Source organism: Sprattus sprattus (assembly GCF_963457725.1).
Source record: "Sprattus sprattus genome assembly, chromosome: 13".
NCBI lineage: Eukaryota > Metazoa > Chordata > Actinopteri > Clupeiformes > Clupeidae > Sprattus > Sprattus sprattus.
The window spans coordinates 23,016,741-23,036,424 of NC_137911.1; the positions used below are offsets into that span (position 1 = coordinate 23,016,741).

At 45.9% G+C, this 19,684-nt stretch overlaps 1 protein-coding gene across 1 annotated transcript; it reads left to right on the forward strand.

Moving 5' to 3' along the window:
• Nucleotides 1–1,871: 1,871 nt before the first annotated feature.
• On the forward strand, nt 1,872–19,427 carry grhl1 (grainyhead-like transcription factor 1; the record flags this gene model as incomplete). Its single annotated transcript, XM_080850226.1, has 16 exons — nt 1,872–1,891; nt 4,383–4,572; nt 4,894–4,967; nt 5,311–5,674; nt 6,448–6,530; nt 6,902–7,058; nt 7,639–7,750; nt 8,938–9,032; nt 11,475–11,685; nt 12,117–12,250; nt 15,095–15,223; nt 15,594–15,622; nt 15,810–15,898; nt 17,600–17,685; nt 19,128–19,192; nt 19,313–19,427. The coding sequence occupies 16 exons, from the start codon at nt 1,872–1,874 to the stop codon at nt 19,425–19,427; spliced, it is 1,953 nt and encodes a 650-aa protein (XP_080706352.1).
• Nucleotides 19,428–19,684: the final 257 nt, after the last annotated feature.

Here is a 19,684-nt window from a genome sequence, read left to right on the forward strand (position 1 = left end):
TGGGGGGTATGTGTTGAGGGGGGGTGAGGGGGGCAGGAGTTGGTTGGGCGGGTGGGTTACCACATAAGACTGTTGATTCTCATTAAAACAAACACGCAGTTCAAACAGATATCTCATGCTGGGATAGTAACTGTCATGATGAACCACATGAAATAGAGTAAGAGAATGGCATATACACCATGAAGATTCTTCGACAATAAACATCTCAATATCATACATGTGTCTTGTGCACTTATACCTCTGTGAGAAGCTGTACTGTGAATCTCCATTTAAAATATCCAACCATTTAGGTGAGGTAACAAGTCGCTAATGTAATATAAATCATATTTCATCAGCCAAAAAGCTTCTATCTAAAATTATTTTTTTTCACAAAGAGAATACTTTGTCAGATTCTGTTGTGTGTAAGAACAAAACATGATTTGATCAATTCATTCCTGAGGGCAACCAGTGGCTCACCTAAGATCCGTTCTGAGCGTTCCCGTCTTTCTGAAAAGCTAATGCCATTCTGAGTCAGCAACCCTGTGTGGATGATCTCACCTCCTGACTAGATCTCTGCTGCTCAAGAGCCTAATGCAAACATAAACAAGTGCCCGGGAGAAGCAGGTGTCTCTCCAATGGGATGTATAAACAATAAAGCAGGACATTGATGGGGGAGGGGTGTGTGTGTGTGTGTATTTGGGGGGGGGGGGGGGAGGGGGCGAGTTCATGTGTGTTTACCTATATTGTTATTCAGTCGTATCATATCCTTAACACCCTGATAGCATCTCTTCTTCTTCCACTGGTTGAACAGAACAATTGTGTTTATCACTTCGTCATCTTTCTTACTTCTTAATCCACTTAAATGGGTGATGTGTACTACTAACACATCATTGAAGTGTGCCTTGTCTGTGTAGTGTATCTAGATGTGTAGTGTAACTGTTAGGTGTTCCCTCAACAGCTTTGCATATCAGTGAAGGTATGGGTGTCTAGAAATTCAGCCAAGTGGAACTATAGTATTTAGTGAAGGAACCCAACATGTTGGCCTAAGATTGATATTGGTCTTGCCACCCAAACCATGTTGTTTATATGATGGCCCTAGGAAATAGAGGTACCGTGCGCCTCCTAAGAACAATGACGAGACAGCTGTGCAAAACAACAAGATCTTCCTACAGGTGAACAGCATATGCAAATCTATTGTTTACCGTTAGATTTGGGTCAGGGTTATCAAGGGAATCTGTCAATGCAGGCAGGATACTTATCTGTGAACGTATCTTATGTCATAAGTTATACCACACGGTCTTCTCAAATAAACCTGGGTCATCAAATGTCTCCTGTGGTCTTGTTGAATTCTGCCGGTAGTGTGTTTAGACAATAGCCCGATCCAGGTGCATGCAAGGATTCTCGTTTCCTTTTACCTTTCACATTTGTTTAAAAATTCTTAGAATGTAGCCTACATCTCATTCTCGTCTTCTGTCTTCAGAGGCAGTGTCTACGGGTCTAATGTGAGTGGAGTTTAACTGTTGACCGTATGGAACGGTATCACACTGCTATAGACGGTGATGCAAACCGTTACTGGTTTCTAAGTGAAAATGAATTGCCGTAGATAATAACTTAAACCAAACCCACGTCTGGTCCAATCAAAAACAGGCAACCTGTGTGTTTGCTGTAAGCCCCGCCTCACAGGTAGACGTAATCCAATCCCATGGCCAGTCACAGGTAAAACCGGCCATAATTTTCTGAGTATATCCCAAAAAGCAAGAAAAGCCAACATAACCCGTTCTTTCAAACTAGACACAACTTTAACGTGGCCCTGATCCCGCGTGTGTTTCCCAAGTAAAGAGGACAGATCGGATTTACAGTACCAACTAGAAAGTCCAGTTCGACCGACAGACATGTCACAGGAGCATGACAAGTAAGTGATTTCAGTCTCCAGTTGAAGTCCAGAGGAACCACTATGTGGGCAACATAGAACTATTTTTGTACATCATCTGGATAATTTACACAATAGCCTTACAGGTCGCAGGTTAATGTATGCCGATACATGTGGATTTATCTTGTTGTCAGTGTGGGAAAACATCGCCTACTAAAACACTATGTTTGCCAAGATCTCTCTCCACTTGATTTCGGATTCATAACTGTCGGTCTGGGCTGCTAAGCTATGTTTCCCGTGTCATGTCCCAGCCTGCACGCTTACAGGTGTATCTGCACCTGTTGCGCTATACTAGGAAAAGGTCGCTTAGAGAGCAACGGTAGCTAATGGGCAGTAACGACTCCTCTCTTTTAGCCATTATGCTCATCTAAAAACCTAAATTCTGTGTTTAGTGTAAAACAAAATTCTACTTGGTCAATTCTGGCAGGATTCACGCAGTACTGAATGCTTGTGACTTGTCTAATTTATTTATTTCTTTAAAAAAAAAAAAACGCGTGCCGAAGTTTCAATAAAGACTACATGGCATTGGCTATTAGGTTATGTTCTGTAAAATTTTCAGGGCAATGACAAGGAGACTGTTGACTCTAGTGAAATCGTACACCCATTAGGCGTTGGCTGTTTCTACACAAGAACAATGTTTAAGCTCTACCTAGTTTGTTTTATAACAGAGGTTACAGACACACAAATGTCTTAACTTGTTTGATTGCTACTTTTCTTAATTCGCTCTATAATTAATGTTCTTTATAGACTTCGTTTTGGAATATTTTTGCCATTCAGGGAACTTGCTGTTTCATGGTGAAATAAAATGTCTCTGTGTGTCCTTTTAGTGTTGCTTATTCATTCTTAAGAGCCACAACTACTTTTCTCATAACATAACATAATCTACAAAGACAACAAAAAAAAGCAATGGATGGATTCTTTTCCGAACTTGATTCCATTAACACATTGCTACATAACCCATTACCATTAAAAAAAAAATCAAAACGAAACAAAACAAACAAAAAACATCCTCTAAAAAGAAATGTGAACAAATAGGTTTTCAGATTTCCACACACTATAAATGTAATGCAGACTTAAAACACCAGTGAGTTAAGATTTTGTGCGTGACAAGAGTCTTTTGTTTTAAGCATGGATTGCATGTCCATTGAATTTTATGGACACTGAATAACGGATCTATCAGGTTGCAAATAGAAAATCGGCCTTCAAGAATAGCACAATTAGATATTAAATTACTCATAATCCGTTTAACTGTAGATGACCCTCAGGTCTACTGGACAACCACATTTTGTTGTGGAGTGTCAAGTGGAAACACCTTGTTAAGTAGTTTGGGGTAGTTGCCTAGTGATTTACTTTACAAATGATGCTACATCTCATTAGAATGTGTACAATTGTGCATGGAAGACGACGAAGGTTTATGGGGCATCATAAAAAAAAAAACTAAGACAAAAAATGAAAAGAAAAACATAACGAATATTATTATGATGTATGTCTGGTGGTGTGTTTCTCTTGTTTTAAAGGTGTGTGTATGTAGAAGTGAGTGTGTTTGTGTTGTTAGCTGCCTATGATAAATATGATACAAAATGTTGCGGGGGGGGGGGGGGGGGGGGGGGTAAAGAATAATTATATAATAAATACTGATGAATACTGCTAAATATATAATACATGCTGCAGAACTGCATGTCACAAGTTCTTTCTTGTTTTCGACGAAGACGCAGATGACGCTGATGGGGAAAGTAACCTCTCTCAGCGTTGTTCAGCAACAGACTTTGTAAAGTAAAAAACACATCTCTATTAGAATACATTGGAATGTCAAGAGAGGTGTTGCGCAGTAGAGTTGTCAGTTGGCTTCCATCATCATTCCTATTTACCGGTAGATCCAGTACAACATCTTGTCAAGCGGGAAGTCGTGACCTTTGCTGAGATTTGTTATGCCACTGGTTGGGTTTTTTTCAGGTACTCTGACTTGGGTAGTTTTGACACTTGTGACAAGACAATGCCCCATCTTTGTTCTTTAGGAATACCAATGTTGTTCATCCAGTTTCTCACTTAGGCCACATCAGTTAGGCCATATTAGAGTCAACAAGACAGTTATATATATATATATATATATATATATATATATATATATATATATATATATATAGCGCGGAGTGTATGTATATATATCTGTCTCTCTTTCTCTATCTGTCTGTCTGTCTGTGTAAAGTGAAGTGAAGTGAACTGAAGTGCCATTGAGCAAGGCACCTAACCCCGATCACTGCTCCCCGGGCACCGCCAATGGCAGCTCACTGCTCCGGGTTAGTGTGTAACCTCACTTCACTGTGTGTGTGTGTCACTTCCCTGGATGGGTTAAATGCAGAGGTGAATTTCAGAGTGTGTGTGTCTACACCACCTCTGCCATAGAGAGGACTTTCACTCTTTTTCCACCCACTCACTCTGCATATTGTCGTTCCCCTCTGTCCATTCTCCTGAGCAGTAAGAGGGCGGTGCTCGTGCTGCAGAATGACCCAGCCTACAGCCAGCGGCGCTCCTTCACGATGGAGGACGAGGCGTGGAAGTCCTTCCTGGAGAACCCGCTGACGGCCGCCACCAAGGCCATGATGAGCATCAACGGCGACGAGGACAGCGCCGCCGCCCTGGGCCTCCTCTATGACTACTACAAGGTACCCAGAGGCTCAGCAAAGCCCCACAAGTCACGCCATTGGTCTGGTCTAAAGTTAGAGTAGCTAAGATTTCAAAGTGTGGGTAGACGTGTAGGTCTCTGCAGGGGGGGAGGATCCATTGTCCCAAGTGCTGGGATGGATGTAAAATGATATAAACATAGAAGATAAACAGTATGTATACAACTAGATATGTGTAAACATATAGACGTAGATTGACATTGTTTATAGTCTATAGTTCAGAAGCAGTTGCCCAGCTGAACTGATAACTGTGAGACCACTGGCTGTAGTCAGGCCTATAGACGCTGTGTTTACCTTTCCCAGGTGCCCCGGGAGAAGAGGACAATAACCCAGCAAAAGGCAGACATCATGGGCTCAGATGTGGATCCCAACAAAAGGTAACATCCCTGGTAATGCTTTGAAGAGAGAGTCATTGGATAGTGATTGCCCATAGATGTGTGTTTGTGTGTGTGAGGGGGGGAGGAGAGAGGGGGGGGGTGAGGCGGAGCAGAGCGGGGAGAGAGGGGAGGAAGGGAGAGTGTGTTTTCAAGTATTAACAATAATTAACACCTATGTATCGTGGACTCCTAAACTCTGGACATCCCACCGCCTCTTGCTGTAGGTGTATTGTGTGTGTGTGTGTGTGTGTGTGTGTGTGTGTGTGTGATTGTGTGTTTTTTCTTGACTTGATATTTGTTTGATGAACCTATGCTCTCTCTTTCGCTCCTGCCTTTCACCTAGGAGCCTAATGGCTCTTCCAGAGACATCCATGGCGGCCTCAGAGGGCAAGATCCAAGTCTTGAAGGGAGTTCCCTTCAACGTCGTCCTGCCGGGGAACCAGCTGGTCCAGGACAAGCGTTCCCTCTTCCCCTCCCCGGCCACTACAGTCACCGTCTCCATAGCAGCCGTGCCAAACTATCCAATCAAGACAGAGGGACCCTCTAATGGTTTCTCGGTGACGATCCCCGGTGCCCATTGCTCGGAGCCAGACAGCCACGCCGGGGTGTTTCAAAGGCAGCTGGCCCACAACCAGTTCAGCCCCAACAGCCAATCCCGCACCCCAGACTCCAACTTCCCTGAGACCTTCAAGGATGGGTCGCAAGAGGTATGGAAGGATCAAATAGCCCCTTTGTCCCGCCCCTTTGTTTTAGTTCTCTCTTGGTGTCTGCCTCTCAGCCTGTCTCCCTCACTAACACATAGACAAACACAATTGCACTCTCTCCCTCAGAAACGAGACATAGACACACACACACACACACACACACACACACACTGTCACACAACTCGTGTCTCTTCCTCTAGACAATACCCCATTTATCTGAGGCTGTGGAGCCATCACTTTGCTCAGCCTGCCTGGTTTTATTTGAACATGCCAAAATAGCAGCTAGCATGTCATTACACCATTGTCTCCCATGCACAATAAAGTGCTGTGTGCCCCCCCCCCCCCCCAACACACACACCTCACTCCTTTCACAATGGCTAAAGCTTTTCTCCCCCTCTCTCACTCCCCTTTCTGTATTAAAACCTGAAGGGGGGATTACCTCCCAATGGACAGCCCAACAAAACCCTTCACACACGGATGCTGTGTGTGTGTGTGTGTGTGTGTGTGTGTGTGTGTGTGTGTGTGTGTGTGTGTGTGTGTGTGTGTGTGTGTGTGTGTGTGTGTGTGTGTGTGTGTGTGTGTGTGTGTGTGTGTGTGTGTGTGTGTGTGTGTGTGTGTGTGTGTTTGTGTTTGTCAGAGGTTGCAAGGTTTGTTTTCCCTGGGACGCGACTCAGGCTCCCTCTCTGGCCCTGAGAGCGCTCCCTCGCTGGCTGGCTCGCCTCTCCCGGGGGTTTGTGTAAAGCCGGGCACTCGCGCCCTTCTTTTGTGTGCCACAGGTGTTCGCGTTCCCAGGGGAGCTCCAGTTACGCATGGCCCCCATCGGCCAGGACGGGTACTCTGCTTTTGACACCGTGTCATGGTAAGCCAACCGGGGGGGCCGCCGACACAGTCGTGGTGCCAGAGCACGACACGTCTGACAGTGGCCTCATTCATTTCCCTGGGAGTCAACTGGGAGTCACAAAATTAGATCAGTTGGCAGCAATAGCGCCAAGATCCTCACACACCCTGAATAGAGGTCAAAGGTCAAAACTATTACAGAGTTCTAAACACCGCTAGCAAAGGAAATGTAATACTAATTTGAATCTCACAACAGAACTTCAAACCTCCATACATCACATGGTGATTGATATGAATATTAGTAATCTTCTGTTTTAGAGGCATTATTATGCCGACAAAGTGGGATAATTGATGATTGATGATTGATCATCTCTTTTGTCATTGTGTCATTAGCAACAACTTCGAATACACACTTGAGGCGTCAAAGTCTCTCCGTCAGAAGTCAGGTGACGGCACGATGACGTACCTCAACAAGGGCCAGTTCTATCCCATCAGCCTCAGGGAGATGGACAACCCTAAAGTGCTCCAGCACCCCATCAGCAAAGTCCGAGTGAGTGCCTTTATCCTTTTCCACTGGATGGCATGGCTATATAATGAATGCCAACAGTATTGGGTGTGACTGTTTGTGTGCAGATGGGTCTGTGTGTGTGCATATAACATCCGTCGTGTTTCAGAGTGTAGTGATGGGTCTGTGTGTGTGCATATAACATCCGTTGTGTTTCAGAGTGTAGTGGTGGGTCTGTGTGTGTGAATATAACATCTGTCGTGTTTCAGAGTGTAGTGATGGGTCTGTGTGTGTGCATATATCATCTCCTGTGTTTCAGAGTGTAGTGATGGGTCTGTGTGTGTGCATATAACATCTGTCGTGTTTCAGAGTGTAGTGATGGGTCTGTGTGTGTGCATATAACATCTGTCGTGTTTCAGAGTGTAGTGATGGGTCTGTGTGTGTGTGTGCATATAACATCTGTCGTGTTTCAGAGTGTAGTGATGGGTCTGTGTGTGTGTGTATATAACATCCGTCGTGTTTCAGAGTGTAGTGATGGGTCTGTGTGTGTGCATATAACATCCGTCGTGTTTCAGAGTGTAGTGATGGGTCTGTGTGTGTGCATATAACATCCGTCGTGTTTCAGAGTGTGGTGATGGTGGTCTTCGGAGAGGAGAAGTGCAGAGATGACCAGCTGAAGCACTGGAAGTACTGGCACTCCAGACAGCACACAGCCAAGCAGAGATGCATTGACATCGGTAAGGGCCAGACACCGGACACCGGACACTTAAAGGAAATCATACACAATCCTAGAAATGCTAGACCAATGTCGTTTCCTGAATGCCAAGTGGTGAGCACCAGCTGCTAGTCCCTTATATGCCAACATCTGCTTTTGTACTCGGATGTGGAAGTGAAACAGAGGGTATGTTACGCACCACTTACTGTTCTGTCCACCTGCAGTGTATAGTACACAGTCTACCGCCCCCCCGTCCCCCGTCCCCCGTCCCCTGTCCCCAGCCCGCACCTACACTGTCGCCTACCCCAGCCCTCGTCTACACTGTCCCCTACCCCAGTCCTCATCTACACCGTCACATGCTGGTACTGTACTCAAATGAACTGGCTTCAGATGAAGTGAAATACAGAGCCAAAGATCAACCAAAGAATGGTTTTACTTCTATGAATATATATATGTATTTGTATGGAAAATACGTAAATAATGTTGTGCAAATTCATTTTGTGCGCATTATAAGACGATGTGTTTGAGAATAGGCAGGAGTGATTTGGTAGTTTGTTTACCTGACCATTATTCAGTTCTTCATGACCCTGCACAGAGAGAATGACCTCAAGTAGTCAGTCTCTGCCTGTATACATAGTGTTCATAGTGTGTGTGTTTGTTGTGTGTGTGTGTGTGTGTGTGTGTGTGTGTGTGTGTGTGTGTGTGTGTGTGTGTGTGTGTGTGTGTGTGTACAGAGAGCTTAGTAACCCCTGACAGGGAAAAGTTAATTTATTGCTCTGTGGCTTGCTGAAGGGGCCCTATTGTATTATGTCACACAACTTGGCCTTTGTGAAAATCAGACAGTGACAGTTAATCTATTAATTTCCTTAAGCATGGATAATACTCATGGCTCCAGCAACACCTCTGACAATGCAAATGTCCCTGTTTGACCAAATCTGCGAGGAACCAGAAATCTCAGTATTGATAGCCACTCCCACACCATACTAACTGCGAGGGCCAGTTCTACTCGTCTGAAACAGGGACTGCAAGGAGATATATTTTTATGATCGTTACACTATGTGAACTCCTCCCTTGGTTCGCTCTTGTGGAACACTCCGCTCTTCCATCTCCTCCTCTTCACACCCGGCCACTTGGTTCCTCCACTTGCCTCTCACGGTTCTGTCACCCCTCGCTCTCTCCTCGCTGACCTCCTCCCTTTGCCGTCCGCAGCCGACTACAAGGAGAGTTTCAACACCATCAGCAACATTGAGGAGATCTCCTACAACGCCATCTCCTTCACCTGGGACATCAACGAGGAGGCAAAGGTAAGGGCCTCAGGCCCAAAGACTCATAGACTGGGTGTGTGTGTGTGTGTGCATGTGCGTGTGTGTGCCCCCTCTACCACCCGGTCTGGTCCATCCTTTTCATAAACCAAAAATATACCGTATGATGAAACATTAGTTTCAGGCATGATTGTGTTTCCGGATAGTCAGATATGATCCAGAGAGGGAGGGAAAGATGCTTACGTAATGTTTTTCATTTTCCTTTACTGGTGATCATGTCAACTATGAGCTGGATACAGCGACTATACAGTCTGTGTCTTTGGGGTTGGCGTGACTGTCTGCACAAACACAGCCCACATTATTATTTGCACACATAAACCCTCTGTCTGAGTCAGACACAAGGTGCAGGATCAGTGTTGATGTGTTCTGAACTTGGCACAAGGAAGCATGACGTGCTCGGGTTTACCCTAGGCTATGATCGCTATACATGTGATCTGGGCACACTCTGGTTTGTTCTTGTCCACTGTGAAATTTTCCATACTTAACATGTTGGTTACTGTCGATTGAGCTGAATGGGAACGGTTTGCAGATTCACTGGACAGTTTGACTGTGTTCTTGTTGTACCATAGGAAGTGTGTGTGTGTGTGTGTGTGTGTGTGCGTGCACGTGAGTGTGCTTGTGCGTGTGTGTGTGTGTGCGTGCGTGCGCATGCCATGAACACAAGTGTGTATGTGAGGGAGAAATAGACTGTGTGTGTGTCTGTGTGTTTTTTTTGGATGTGTCTGTGTATTTGCCATGTACATATTAGTGTATGTGAAGGAAAAATAAACTGTGTGTGTTTGCGCGCGCGTGTGTGTGTGTGTTTGTGCACACACTCTTCACTCACCACCCGCTACACCTGTAGCCCTTATTGTGGACACACTTAAGACACACACCAACAAGCTTCTGAATAAGTCTGTCTGCAAGGAAAGACAAAGAATGAGGAAAGGCGTCAGGAGTGAAAGAGACCTGGGTATGGCGTGTGATGGAATCCTGTCAGACGGGTACGTTTAAAACCTGTCTTGTGCTCGCCGCGATGGCCGTCCGATCACTCCTCTCTGCCTTCAACCGCTTTGTGTTTCTTCATCAGATAAAGAGGCTGACATTCACCGTCAGTAGTAGTTGAAGGTTCATTGTACGTTCATGTGCATAAGCTATAGATTCATAGTATGGAACACAATGCATTCACAAAATACGGCTGTTATTGCCATAGTGAAACATTACACTGACACCACAAGACAGCCATCATCCATTTGTTTGTGTATTCCCAGCCATGTGTTTTCACATCCAGGATGTTGTTCATTAGATAGCCCTGGAGACATAGGATGTTCATCCGTGTATATGTACTGTGATCTGCGCCTTGTTTGGTGAGGTGTTGGATGTCATGGATAAAGAGTGGGATGAGCATACAGGTGTCTCTGTCGGCGTGGTTCACGGCTTGGTAGAGAAATTCGTTTTCAGGCAGTCAAATAGTGCCCTCTAGTGGCAACAGCTAAAATCAGCTAATTGTTCCGCAAGTAGTTTTGAAGTGAACTTGTGATCCTGCTATGCGAACCATTATCTAAAACTTTAGATTTTTCCTCAGCGAAGACATTTAATTAGCTCAATCGAAATCTTGACCATAGATATCAAATCAGTGCAGGGACTCACATTTGGCAGCGACACTCCTGATTGCTTAACTCCGCTTAGGCTGCAATGCACATTGGAGTACTTGGACAGTGCCAGCAGGGGGCGACATACACAGACACATGCATTGTTAGGTGGCAGGTTTTGCAATAGAATCCACTCAGCACCCCATGTGCAATTGAACAAATATGTCTGGAAAGTTTTCAATCACGTTTTTACGTTTCTGGATTTTATTTTCACTTATATATATATTTATTATGCTAATATTTTATCCTGTTATCTTTTCAGCCATCACTTTAATTTCAGGTTATTATGTCTATGTATTATGGTTTTGATGTTACTGGGAATATAATTCTGCCCTGTCATAACACTCATCATGTGTATGTGCTGTTGTTTTTGCTTCATTATCTAATATCTTTATAAAATCATCACACAGTCATGCATCAGGGACTAGCATGCGTGTTGTAACGCTTGGTTACAGACACATAAACTCCATTCACATTCAGTCTCTTTTGCCTCTCTTGTTTTTAGATCTTCTGAACATTCAGAGGATGAGCTCTCTCACTGCTTGCCTAATCTCCCTCTCTCTTTCTCACTCTGTCACTCTCCCTCTCTTCCCTCTCTCCCTCTCACTCTCTTCCCTCCTTAACTCTTTCTCACTCTCTCCCTCTCCCTCTCTTCCCTCACTCTCTCCCCCTCTTTTCCCTACTCTCTTTCTCTCTCTCTCCCTCTCTCACTCTCTCTTTCTCACTCCCTCCCTCTCTCATTCTCTCTCTCTCTCCTCCCTCCCTCCCTCTGTCTCCCTCTCTCCCTAAACAGATCTTCATCTCTGTGAACTGCCTGAGCACAGACTTCTCCTCTCAGAAGGGGGTGAAGGGGCTGCCACTCAACCTGCAGATCGACACCTACAGCTACAACAACCGCAGCAACAAGCCCATCCACCGCGCCTACTGCCAGATCAAGGTCTTCTGCGACAAGGGCGCCGAGAGGAAGATCCGCGACGAGGAGCGCAAGCAGTCGCGCAGGAAGGGCAAGACCACAGATGTCAACCCCAACCTGGGGAGCTGTGAGTGCCATCCCAGCTGCACGCTCTCCTGCAATGACAAACTCTTCTACATCTCTTACATCTCTAAACATCCTTAACTGATTTCGTGCCATTATTCCCATGGTCATGCCATTTCTTCTGTTGTTTCTTATCATTTAAATGTCTGCTTAATATTAATCTTTCTTAATTGTAATGATCATATTTCTTAATTGTAATAATTGCATTTCTTCTAAAACCATGCTTTCTGGTTAGCGGAGGGTTGGGAATATTCAGTAATCACTTTTGAGTGAATTTCTAACCTCTGGAGTCTCTTTATTGGCAAATAGTTTAAACTTAGAAACGTTGAATCTACCCTGAAATGCATCTCTCTCTCTCTCTCTCTCTCTCTCTCCCTCTCTCTCTCTCTCTCTCTGAAGATCACTCTGTGGATGTGAAGGTGCCTCTCATGCACAAGCGGAGCGACATCACCTGCTTCAAGGCCATGGTAGACATGGAGACGCAGCCCGTTCTCTTCATCCCTGACCTCCACTTCTCCAGCTTCCAGCGCCATGTGAGTGTCCCATCACCATCCCCCAGGGTACCAAACATTGGTGTAAGCCCAAATACTTCCTCTCATTGAATACTTCAAATACTTCCTCTCATTGAATACTTCAAATACTTCTCTCATTGGTAGTACAAATACTTCCTCTCATTGAATCAATTGAGCACTTATGATATTGATACTAAAGACACTTATGCAGATCAGGAAGGAAAGGCTGCGACTGCAGGTTATGAGTATGGCTGCCCACCAATGCGATGGAGACGGGTTAATGGTGGTGGATGAGTTTATGTGCATGAACACAAGTTATAATTGGGAGCTCAGTTGTGTGACACAGAGTAGTGCCACAGATACTGCAGCCTTGTCACAGATGACATGTTTGATTTGATGTGAGCGGTTGCAAAGGTGAACTTGGAGAGTGTGTACGTGTATGGCTGAAAACATGTAGAACACACAATCCTTAGACCCCCCCCCCCCCCCCCCCTGATAAGATAAGAAACCATATGCGTGGAGCATGTACCTTACGAGACATGCCTGAACATGCCCCTCCTGTCTGAGGAGGATACACTGTGGCCTTGAAATTACAAAGGCGAACACTCCCGTGTTGTGGTGGGCCTTGTGGATATTAGCCTTGGATAATGTTCCCACGCTTTTGCTTTTGAGAATACAATGAGGAACATATTAGGTTTGTGTGTGTGTGTGTGTGTGTGTGTGTGAGAGAGCGAGAGAGAGCAAGAGAGAGAGGGAGAGCTGCTACTAGCATGTAACCAAGATGCCTTGTCAAGGGAGGTCTCTATTTCTCAGTATCTGTTCATCTATGCCCGTGCATCGTAAATCTGAATCTGAATGAGGGAACACACACGCTTTTGACCTCTGAGTAGCTCAGTTCTATATGGTTGCCTTCTTCTTATTGACTGCTTAGTCAGCATCTTATCATAGCTTCGCCCTCAACAGGAGAAGAGTCTCTTGCCAAGTGCTGCCTTTGATCACTCTGTGGAGGGCTGTGGGAAGTACCTCCGAGACAGAAATAACCATGCACTCTCCTCTGGCCATCTGCTGGCCAGCAAACAGCCAATGGGAGTTGTTTAGCTGAGGAGGAGAAGTTCAAATGTCTGTATTTGAACAAGAAAACAACCACACAAATGTGGGGCACCAGGAGTTACATTTCGTGCACTGAAAACATTCTGTGCTGTGAAAGGCATTTATTTATTACAAAGCCATGTAACACAGGTACAATATGGCAGTCATATTTAGGCAAGCTATTGACAAAATATACTCTATTATATGTTATGTCTTGTTATGTTATGGTAGAGTGGTACGGTGTCCTGTCCTAAGAATTTCAGTTCCCAGTCCGACTCTGTTGCTCTGTGCATCTGACAATAAAAGACTTGACTTGACTTGTCTTGTCTTCTGCCGAGTCACTTAATGTATCATACCTTCAGTATTATAGCCGATGGACATAATTAATTCAGTACTTCAGTACTCTACAAAAGTGATTTCTGTAACCTGCCAACTCAGAATGTATTGGACTGAAGACCTTGTGTATTTCGTGCCACAAACGTCTAATTGTTGGCCTTGGATATCTGTTATGTGGACATAATTACTTTTGTCTATGAATTGAGTTTGTTTGTTCCACAAAGTGAGAAGGGCATTCAGCTTGTTTCCTACAAAATGAAAAACACCACAGCCAATTCAGTGCACAACATGGATCCTTTCGTCATGTTTTCTCTGCAGAAAGAATTGTGCCCTCTTCAATATTTCGTAGACACAAAGCTAGTGCTTGTCTTTTTTCTGTGGACAAAAGGCATTACAGTGTTACATGGCTTCATAACAAATGAATGCATTCTCAGGTGCTTACAACCTGTAGAGGCAACACTCTGCAGACACTAAAGAATGGAAAATTCAACATAACCTCAATATTTACACATGGTGTTACTCGAGGCATAGACAATGCATGTTTGTACCTGATTACCTACCAGTTGTCATTTATATTATCAGCCAGTGAGAACCTTATCCCAACTGATCATAGTTGATAGGTGTTATATTTAACTAGATGCTGAACATTACAATCTTAATTGAAAACTCCATTTTATTGTGATGGCCTGACAGTCCCAGTTGGGAATCTGGCAAGTATAGTATGTGGTTACAAACCATGGAGTTCTGCTCTCTTCAGAGATTTAGTTCACTGAAAAGCCATTACTTCCAATGTTTGACACATTTTGATGATTTATATCATCAACATCAACAACAACAATAAATTGTCAACAACAACAACAACAACATGTGATTTGGATACAGGCGTGTCTCAGAAATGCTCTTGTAGGGTCATAGTAAGGGTCATAGTTACCTGGTCTCTGAGCCTTGCCAAGTGGTAGGAACAGGGTGATCCTTCACTGGGCATGGTGTGTAGGTGTTTATGGCTGTGGTTAGGTGTTATCTGGCTGAACTCTGGTATCCTTGGAGAGGCTTGCCAAGCACACTGTGCCTCTGCCCACGCATGCACACACACACACACACACACACACACACACACCCACACAGTCCTAGTAACACCATAACAGGAGTGATCTGGTAAGTTTCCATGTGCTTGGCTGAGGACCCACACTGGGTCAGGTTGACCCAAGCTAGATGCTTCTCCTTGTTTTGCAGCATGTTCTCAGTACGTGACTGAAGGCACAAAGGCCAGAGCCTGTTGTATGTAAAAACCTGTACCAACACGTGTGTGGTGTGTGGTGTTTAGTGTGTGTGTGTGTGTGTGTGTGTGTGTGTGTGTGTGTTAGTGTGTGTGTGTTTGCGTGAGGATTCGTCAGAGAACATGCGACATGTCAGACCTGTCTCAGCACTGTATCACCCCAGGGGAGTTTTGGCTCTCCGCTGTGTCCTGTGCTGCTGAGGTCACATGGGGGCCTCCGAACCAAGACCCCTTCCTGCTGGGTGACCCTTGACCTACTTGCGTCCTCACACGTCTTGGTTTACCAGCCCTGGGTACCTGATTTGGAAATCTGAAAATAATCTGCCCAGGTGTTTGCTTTCACAGCAGGTGGCTGGTGAAAACACTCCTTTTGGTGCACGCCAGACGTTGGACTCTTGTTGAACGAGAACTTGTTAAACCTCGACAGTTCAGTCACCTAAGTGAGGTTAAAGGGTTCCCTGCCTGCGGGAATTGGTGTATGCACAGCACTAAAATAGAATTTCAATGTTTGACCGAATGATCAATGTTAATGCTGGACTTTGCTCCTTTGTCTAACCTTTAGTCTAATTCTCATCTGTGCATGTTGGTCTCACATTAGACTCATATTTAGACTCGAATTAAACTCATGCCCTATCCTTTGTCTCTCTTTTCATTTCCCTGTAGCCTTTCACTCCTGATGATGCGGAAGATAGGTACGTTTACCATTACACACACACCAGTTAGATCCTCCATGTTTTCCCAATAAACTGGTTGAGTTTCCTAGAAACAGGCATGTGTTTGCATAGCAGTTAATGATGCCATAATGATGACTGCCTCCCATCTCTGGGGATGGGCTCTTTCCAAGACATTCTGTTTATCAATATTGTACTTCACCCACAGCACGGGGATGAAGAGATTAACCTATGGCAACGAAGAAGAGTTTGGCACAACGCCCAATAAAATGGCCAGGATGGATGAGCCTAAGAAAGGTATTACAGCAGTGTTGCACTGCTCACCTCACCTCACAGCTGTTTGTGCCCTGGTCCTTTGACTGTTTTCACCACCTTAGACTAGTGATCTACTGCAAGAGTTGGGCAGGAGCTGGAGAGTGAGAAGAGAAGAGAAGGGTAGAGAAGAGAAGAGAAGAGAAGGGTAGAGAAGAGAAGAGAAGGGTAGAGAAGAGAAGAGAAGAGAAGAGAAGGGAAGGGAAGGGAAGGGAAGGGGAGGGTGTGTAAAGAGAGAAAAGAAGAGACGAGAAGAGAAGAGAAGGGAAGGGAAGAGAAGAGAAGGGTGTGTGTGTGTGTGTGTTTGTGGTGTTGTTGCTCACTCCCACAAGACTGGCTGGCTGCCTGACTGATTCCATCCCCCAGCCCCACTTGGGGGACGGGACTTCTTGTGCTTCCTGGTATCCATGGTCACAGATTTAACCGCGTGCCGCTCACCTACCTCCTCCCCCACGCCCCTCAGCGCACACAAAAACCACAAACACACACATAGACACACACATAGACACACATACACACTCATACACACACATACACACACACACGCACACACACGCACACATACGCACACACACACATACACACACACACACACACACGCACACACATACGCACACACACACATACACACACACACACACACACCCCTCCCCCATGCTGAGCAAAAACAAACAGCTCATCCTCTGTCGTATATTGCCCCACCTATCTTTCACAGTTCTGCTTTGTTTTCAAACTAAGCCACAACGTACATTACACACACCCAAAATGAAATTCTCACAAATTTCACCATAAGTTTAAGTGATTACTAAGATGTTTTCTAACCCATAACCCCCCCCACACACACACACACATACACACACACACACACACCAAAGCAACTGAAGCAAAGACAGTGGCTATCCAGTCACAACAAGAATGCTAACACCAGCCAGTGCTACGAGGTCATGACTCCAGTCCAACCCCACTCCTCATCTCCCCCCTCCTCACCCCTCACCTCTCTAACCATCTCCCCTCTGTTATTTAGTGATTAAGTTTGCAATTTTGTGTACTTATAGGTTGTGAAAGTCCTTGAAAAAAGTAATGGAAAAGTTTTAAAATTGTATCAGTAAAAATGGGAGGGAACCCTGATATTTGCCTGTTGGCCCCACATCAGAGCAGGCGGCCATGTTTGTCCGGGCTCCCTGCCAAAGGCAACAGGCCCAGGGGCTCCAGGCTGCGCTGGGGACCAGCGTGTGTAATCTCTGGCCCAGGGTGACACGCTGCCTTGCCCATGCATTTCCCATCCTCCCCCTCCACCCCTGCGCTAAAGGCCAGGGTATGGGAAAGCCACGTTGGTTTGGAGCCCGGCCCTGTTTGCAGCCTCAGCTGCCTGGAGCTTAGGGGGGGAGAACGTGAGGCGGCGAGGGCTTGCGGTCCTGGGCCAGTCCCTCACCAGAGAGAGAGAGAGACACAGAGACAGAGAGACAGAGAGACAGAGAGAGAGTCCTTCATGTTAGGCTCCATGTCCTCAGAGACAGGGATGCGGTCTGCTTCAAAGTGGTGCCCCCCGAAAAAACAGAAGCCCACATAAAAGGTGGCATTTTCACTTAAAAAAAAAAGATGACATTAAGGCTGAGATAGACACAATGTGCCGGATTTTTGTACCAAGCTTCTCACCACATCTCGCCCACACTCTCTCTCCCACAGTGCTGCTGTACGTGCGCAAAGAGACGGAGGAGGTGTTCGACGCACTCATGCTGAAAACTCCCACACTCAAGGGCCTGGTGGAAGCTGTAAGTACCAACAGTTTTACAACCATGTCTAAGCAGACAGTAGACGACTATGCTGGCACACGTGTCCAAAACAAACACATGACACATGACTAGCTGGATTTTAACATTACTGGAAACTGGATTGGATCTCCAGACCTCTTATGAGCATATTCTCAAGTGTTTTTGATTTGTTGAAATATATTCCCTCCTTGCGGGGTGGACTAAGACACACAGATAGATAGATAGATAGTGAGAGAGGGAGAGAAAGTGATGGAAAGAGAGAAAGAAAGGAAGCAGCCTGAGGGAGGCCTGTATTCTAAGTACATGACATGGCCAGTCTGGGTGGCCTTGTTTTCTAAGCCTGAGAGGAGCACAGCCTGGACTGCCAGGCAATTATGAGTGTGCAGCCTCAGACAGCCCCGACACTTGGACCTGATCCTAATTCAGCTCAGCATCTCCAAGACAGACCGAGCGTCAGAGGGGGAGAGAGCAGAAGAGACGAGCACAAAGCACATGGACACGTGCCACCCTGAGAGGGAGAGGGAGAGAGGGAGAGGGAGAGGGAGAGGGAGGGGAAGAGGGATAAGGAGAGGGAGAGAGAGAGAGAGAGAGAGGGAGAGGGGGAGAAAGAGGCAGAGGGAGAGAGAGAGAGAGAGAGAGGGAGAGGGAGAGGGAGAGGGAGAGAGAGAGAGAGAGAGGGAGAGGGGGAGAAAGAGGGAGAGAGATGAGAGAAAGAGGGAGAATGGCAGAGGGAGAGAGAGAAAGAGGAAGAGACAGAGTGGGAGGGTGAGAGAGAAAGAGGGAGAGGGGCAGAGGGAGGGAGAGAGAGACCTGCCACAATGCTGCTTTACGCAATAAAAGGGGGGTCAAGATGTAAGGTAGGGAGGGGGGAGCTCTCAGGGGCCTGGTCTTGTCCAGTGCGGTGGATACACAAACAGCCAGCCCACAGCAGGGGAAGGCCAAGCCCAAAAGAGCTCGGCATGGGTTCTTAACGGCCCCCGAAACAGCTCAAATGGGCTCCGACAGCACTTCCACTGGCCTCCAGGGCAGGGATGTGTTGCTCATTGACAGTTCCCAGGAAGAGTCCTGCTTGTTGGGTAAAGACCTCCCGGGGGGGTTCCCATCCAGGCCTCCATGGTGGATAACAAACACTGCACTGACAAACTCCAGATCCCGCCCCGTGAAAGAATGGCATGCATGGACTGGCCATTTGAAGGGGAAACATGTGTCAATGGCCCCAGAGAAGACAGCGCTGGGAGGCCCGGGTCAGGCGGGGTCATGCTGTTGAATGCACTGAAAAACCTCATGATTTGTCTTCTGGCATAGCCATGTGATTCAAAGCAATGAGACCGATAGATCCTAGACCTCAATTTTATGTTTTCATTAATTGAAAGACACTTTTCCCTGTAGTTTTTTTTCTTCAGTATCTCCCTAAGTAACAGTTATTGTATGTGTTATTCCAGATATCAGAGAAATATGAAGTTCCTCTTGAAAAGATGGGGAAGGCCTACAAGAAATGCAAAAAGGGGTATGCTGCTTCAGAACACATTGAGCTTTGTCTTTTGAGCCGCTGTCAATCACCTTACCACGGGTCTGCGTAGAACCGCATCTGATAATTCCCTCCTGTGTCCCTCTCTGAACTTCCCAGGATCCTGGTGAACATGGACGACAACATCATCAAACACTACTCGAACGAGGACACCTTCCAGATCGAGATGGAGGAGGTTGGAGGGGCGGTCAAGCTCACACTGACAGAAATCTAACGGGCGGACGCCTTCAAAGCGTTCCCCCTCCAGTGACAGGCCTTCTGGTTTACACGTCTGTAAAAAAAGAAAAAGGGAACAGAATCCTCAGTGTCTCTGCTGTATGATACGTGCTGTCCTCTGCTGCCTGAGGAACTACATGTGTTCCCAGAATTCCTTGCTGATCCTCTCGTTTATTGGGGGGATTTAAAGTCTTGTTTGAACCTTTCTAAGGTGCACTAATGCACATGGTCTCAGAGCTTTATCAAAGGCTTGAG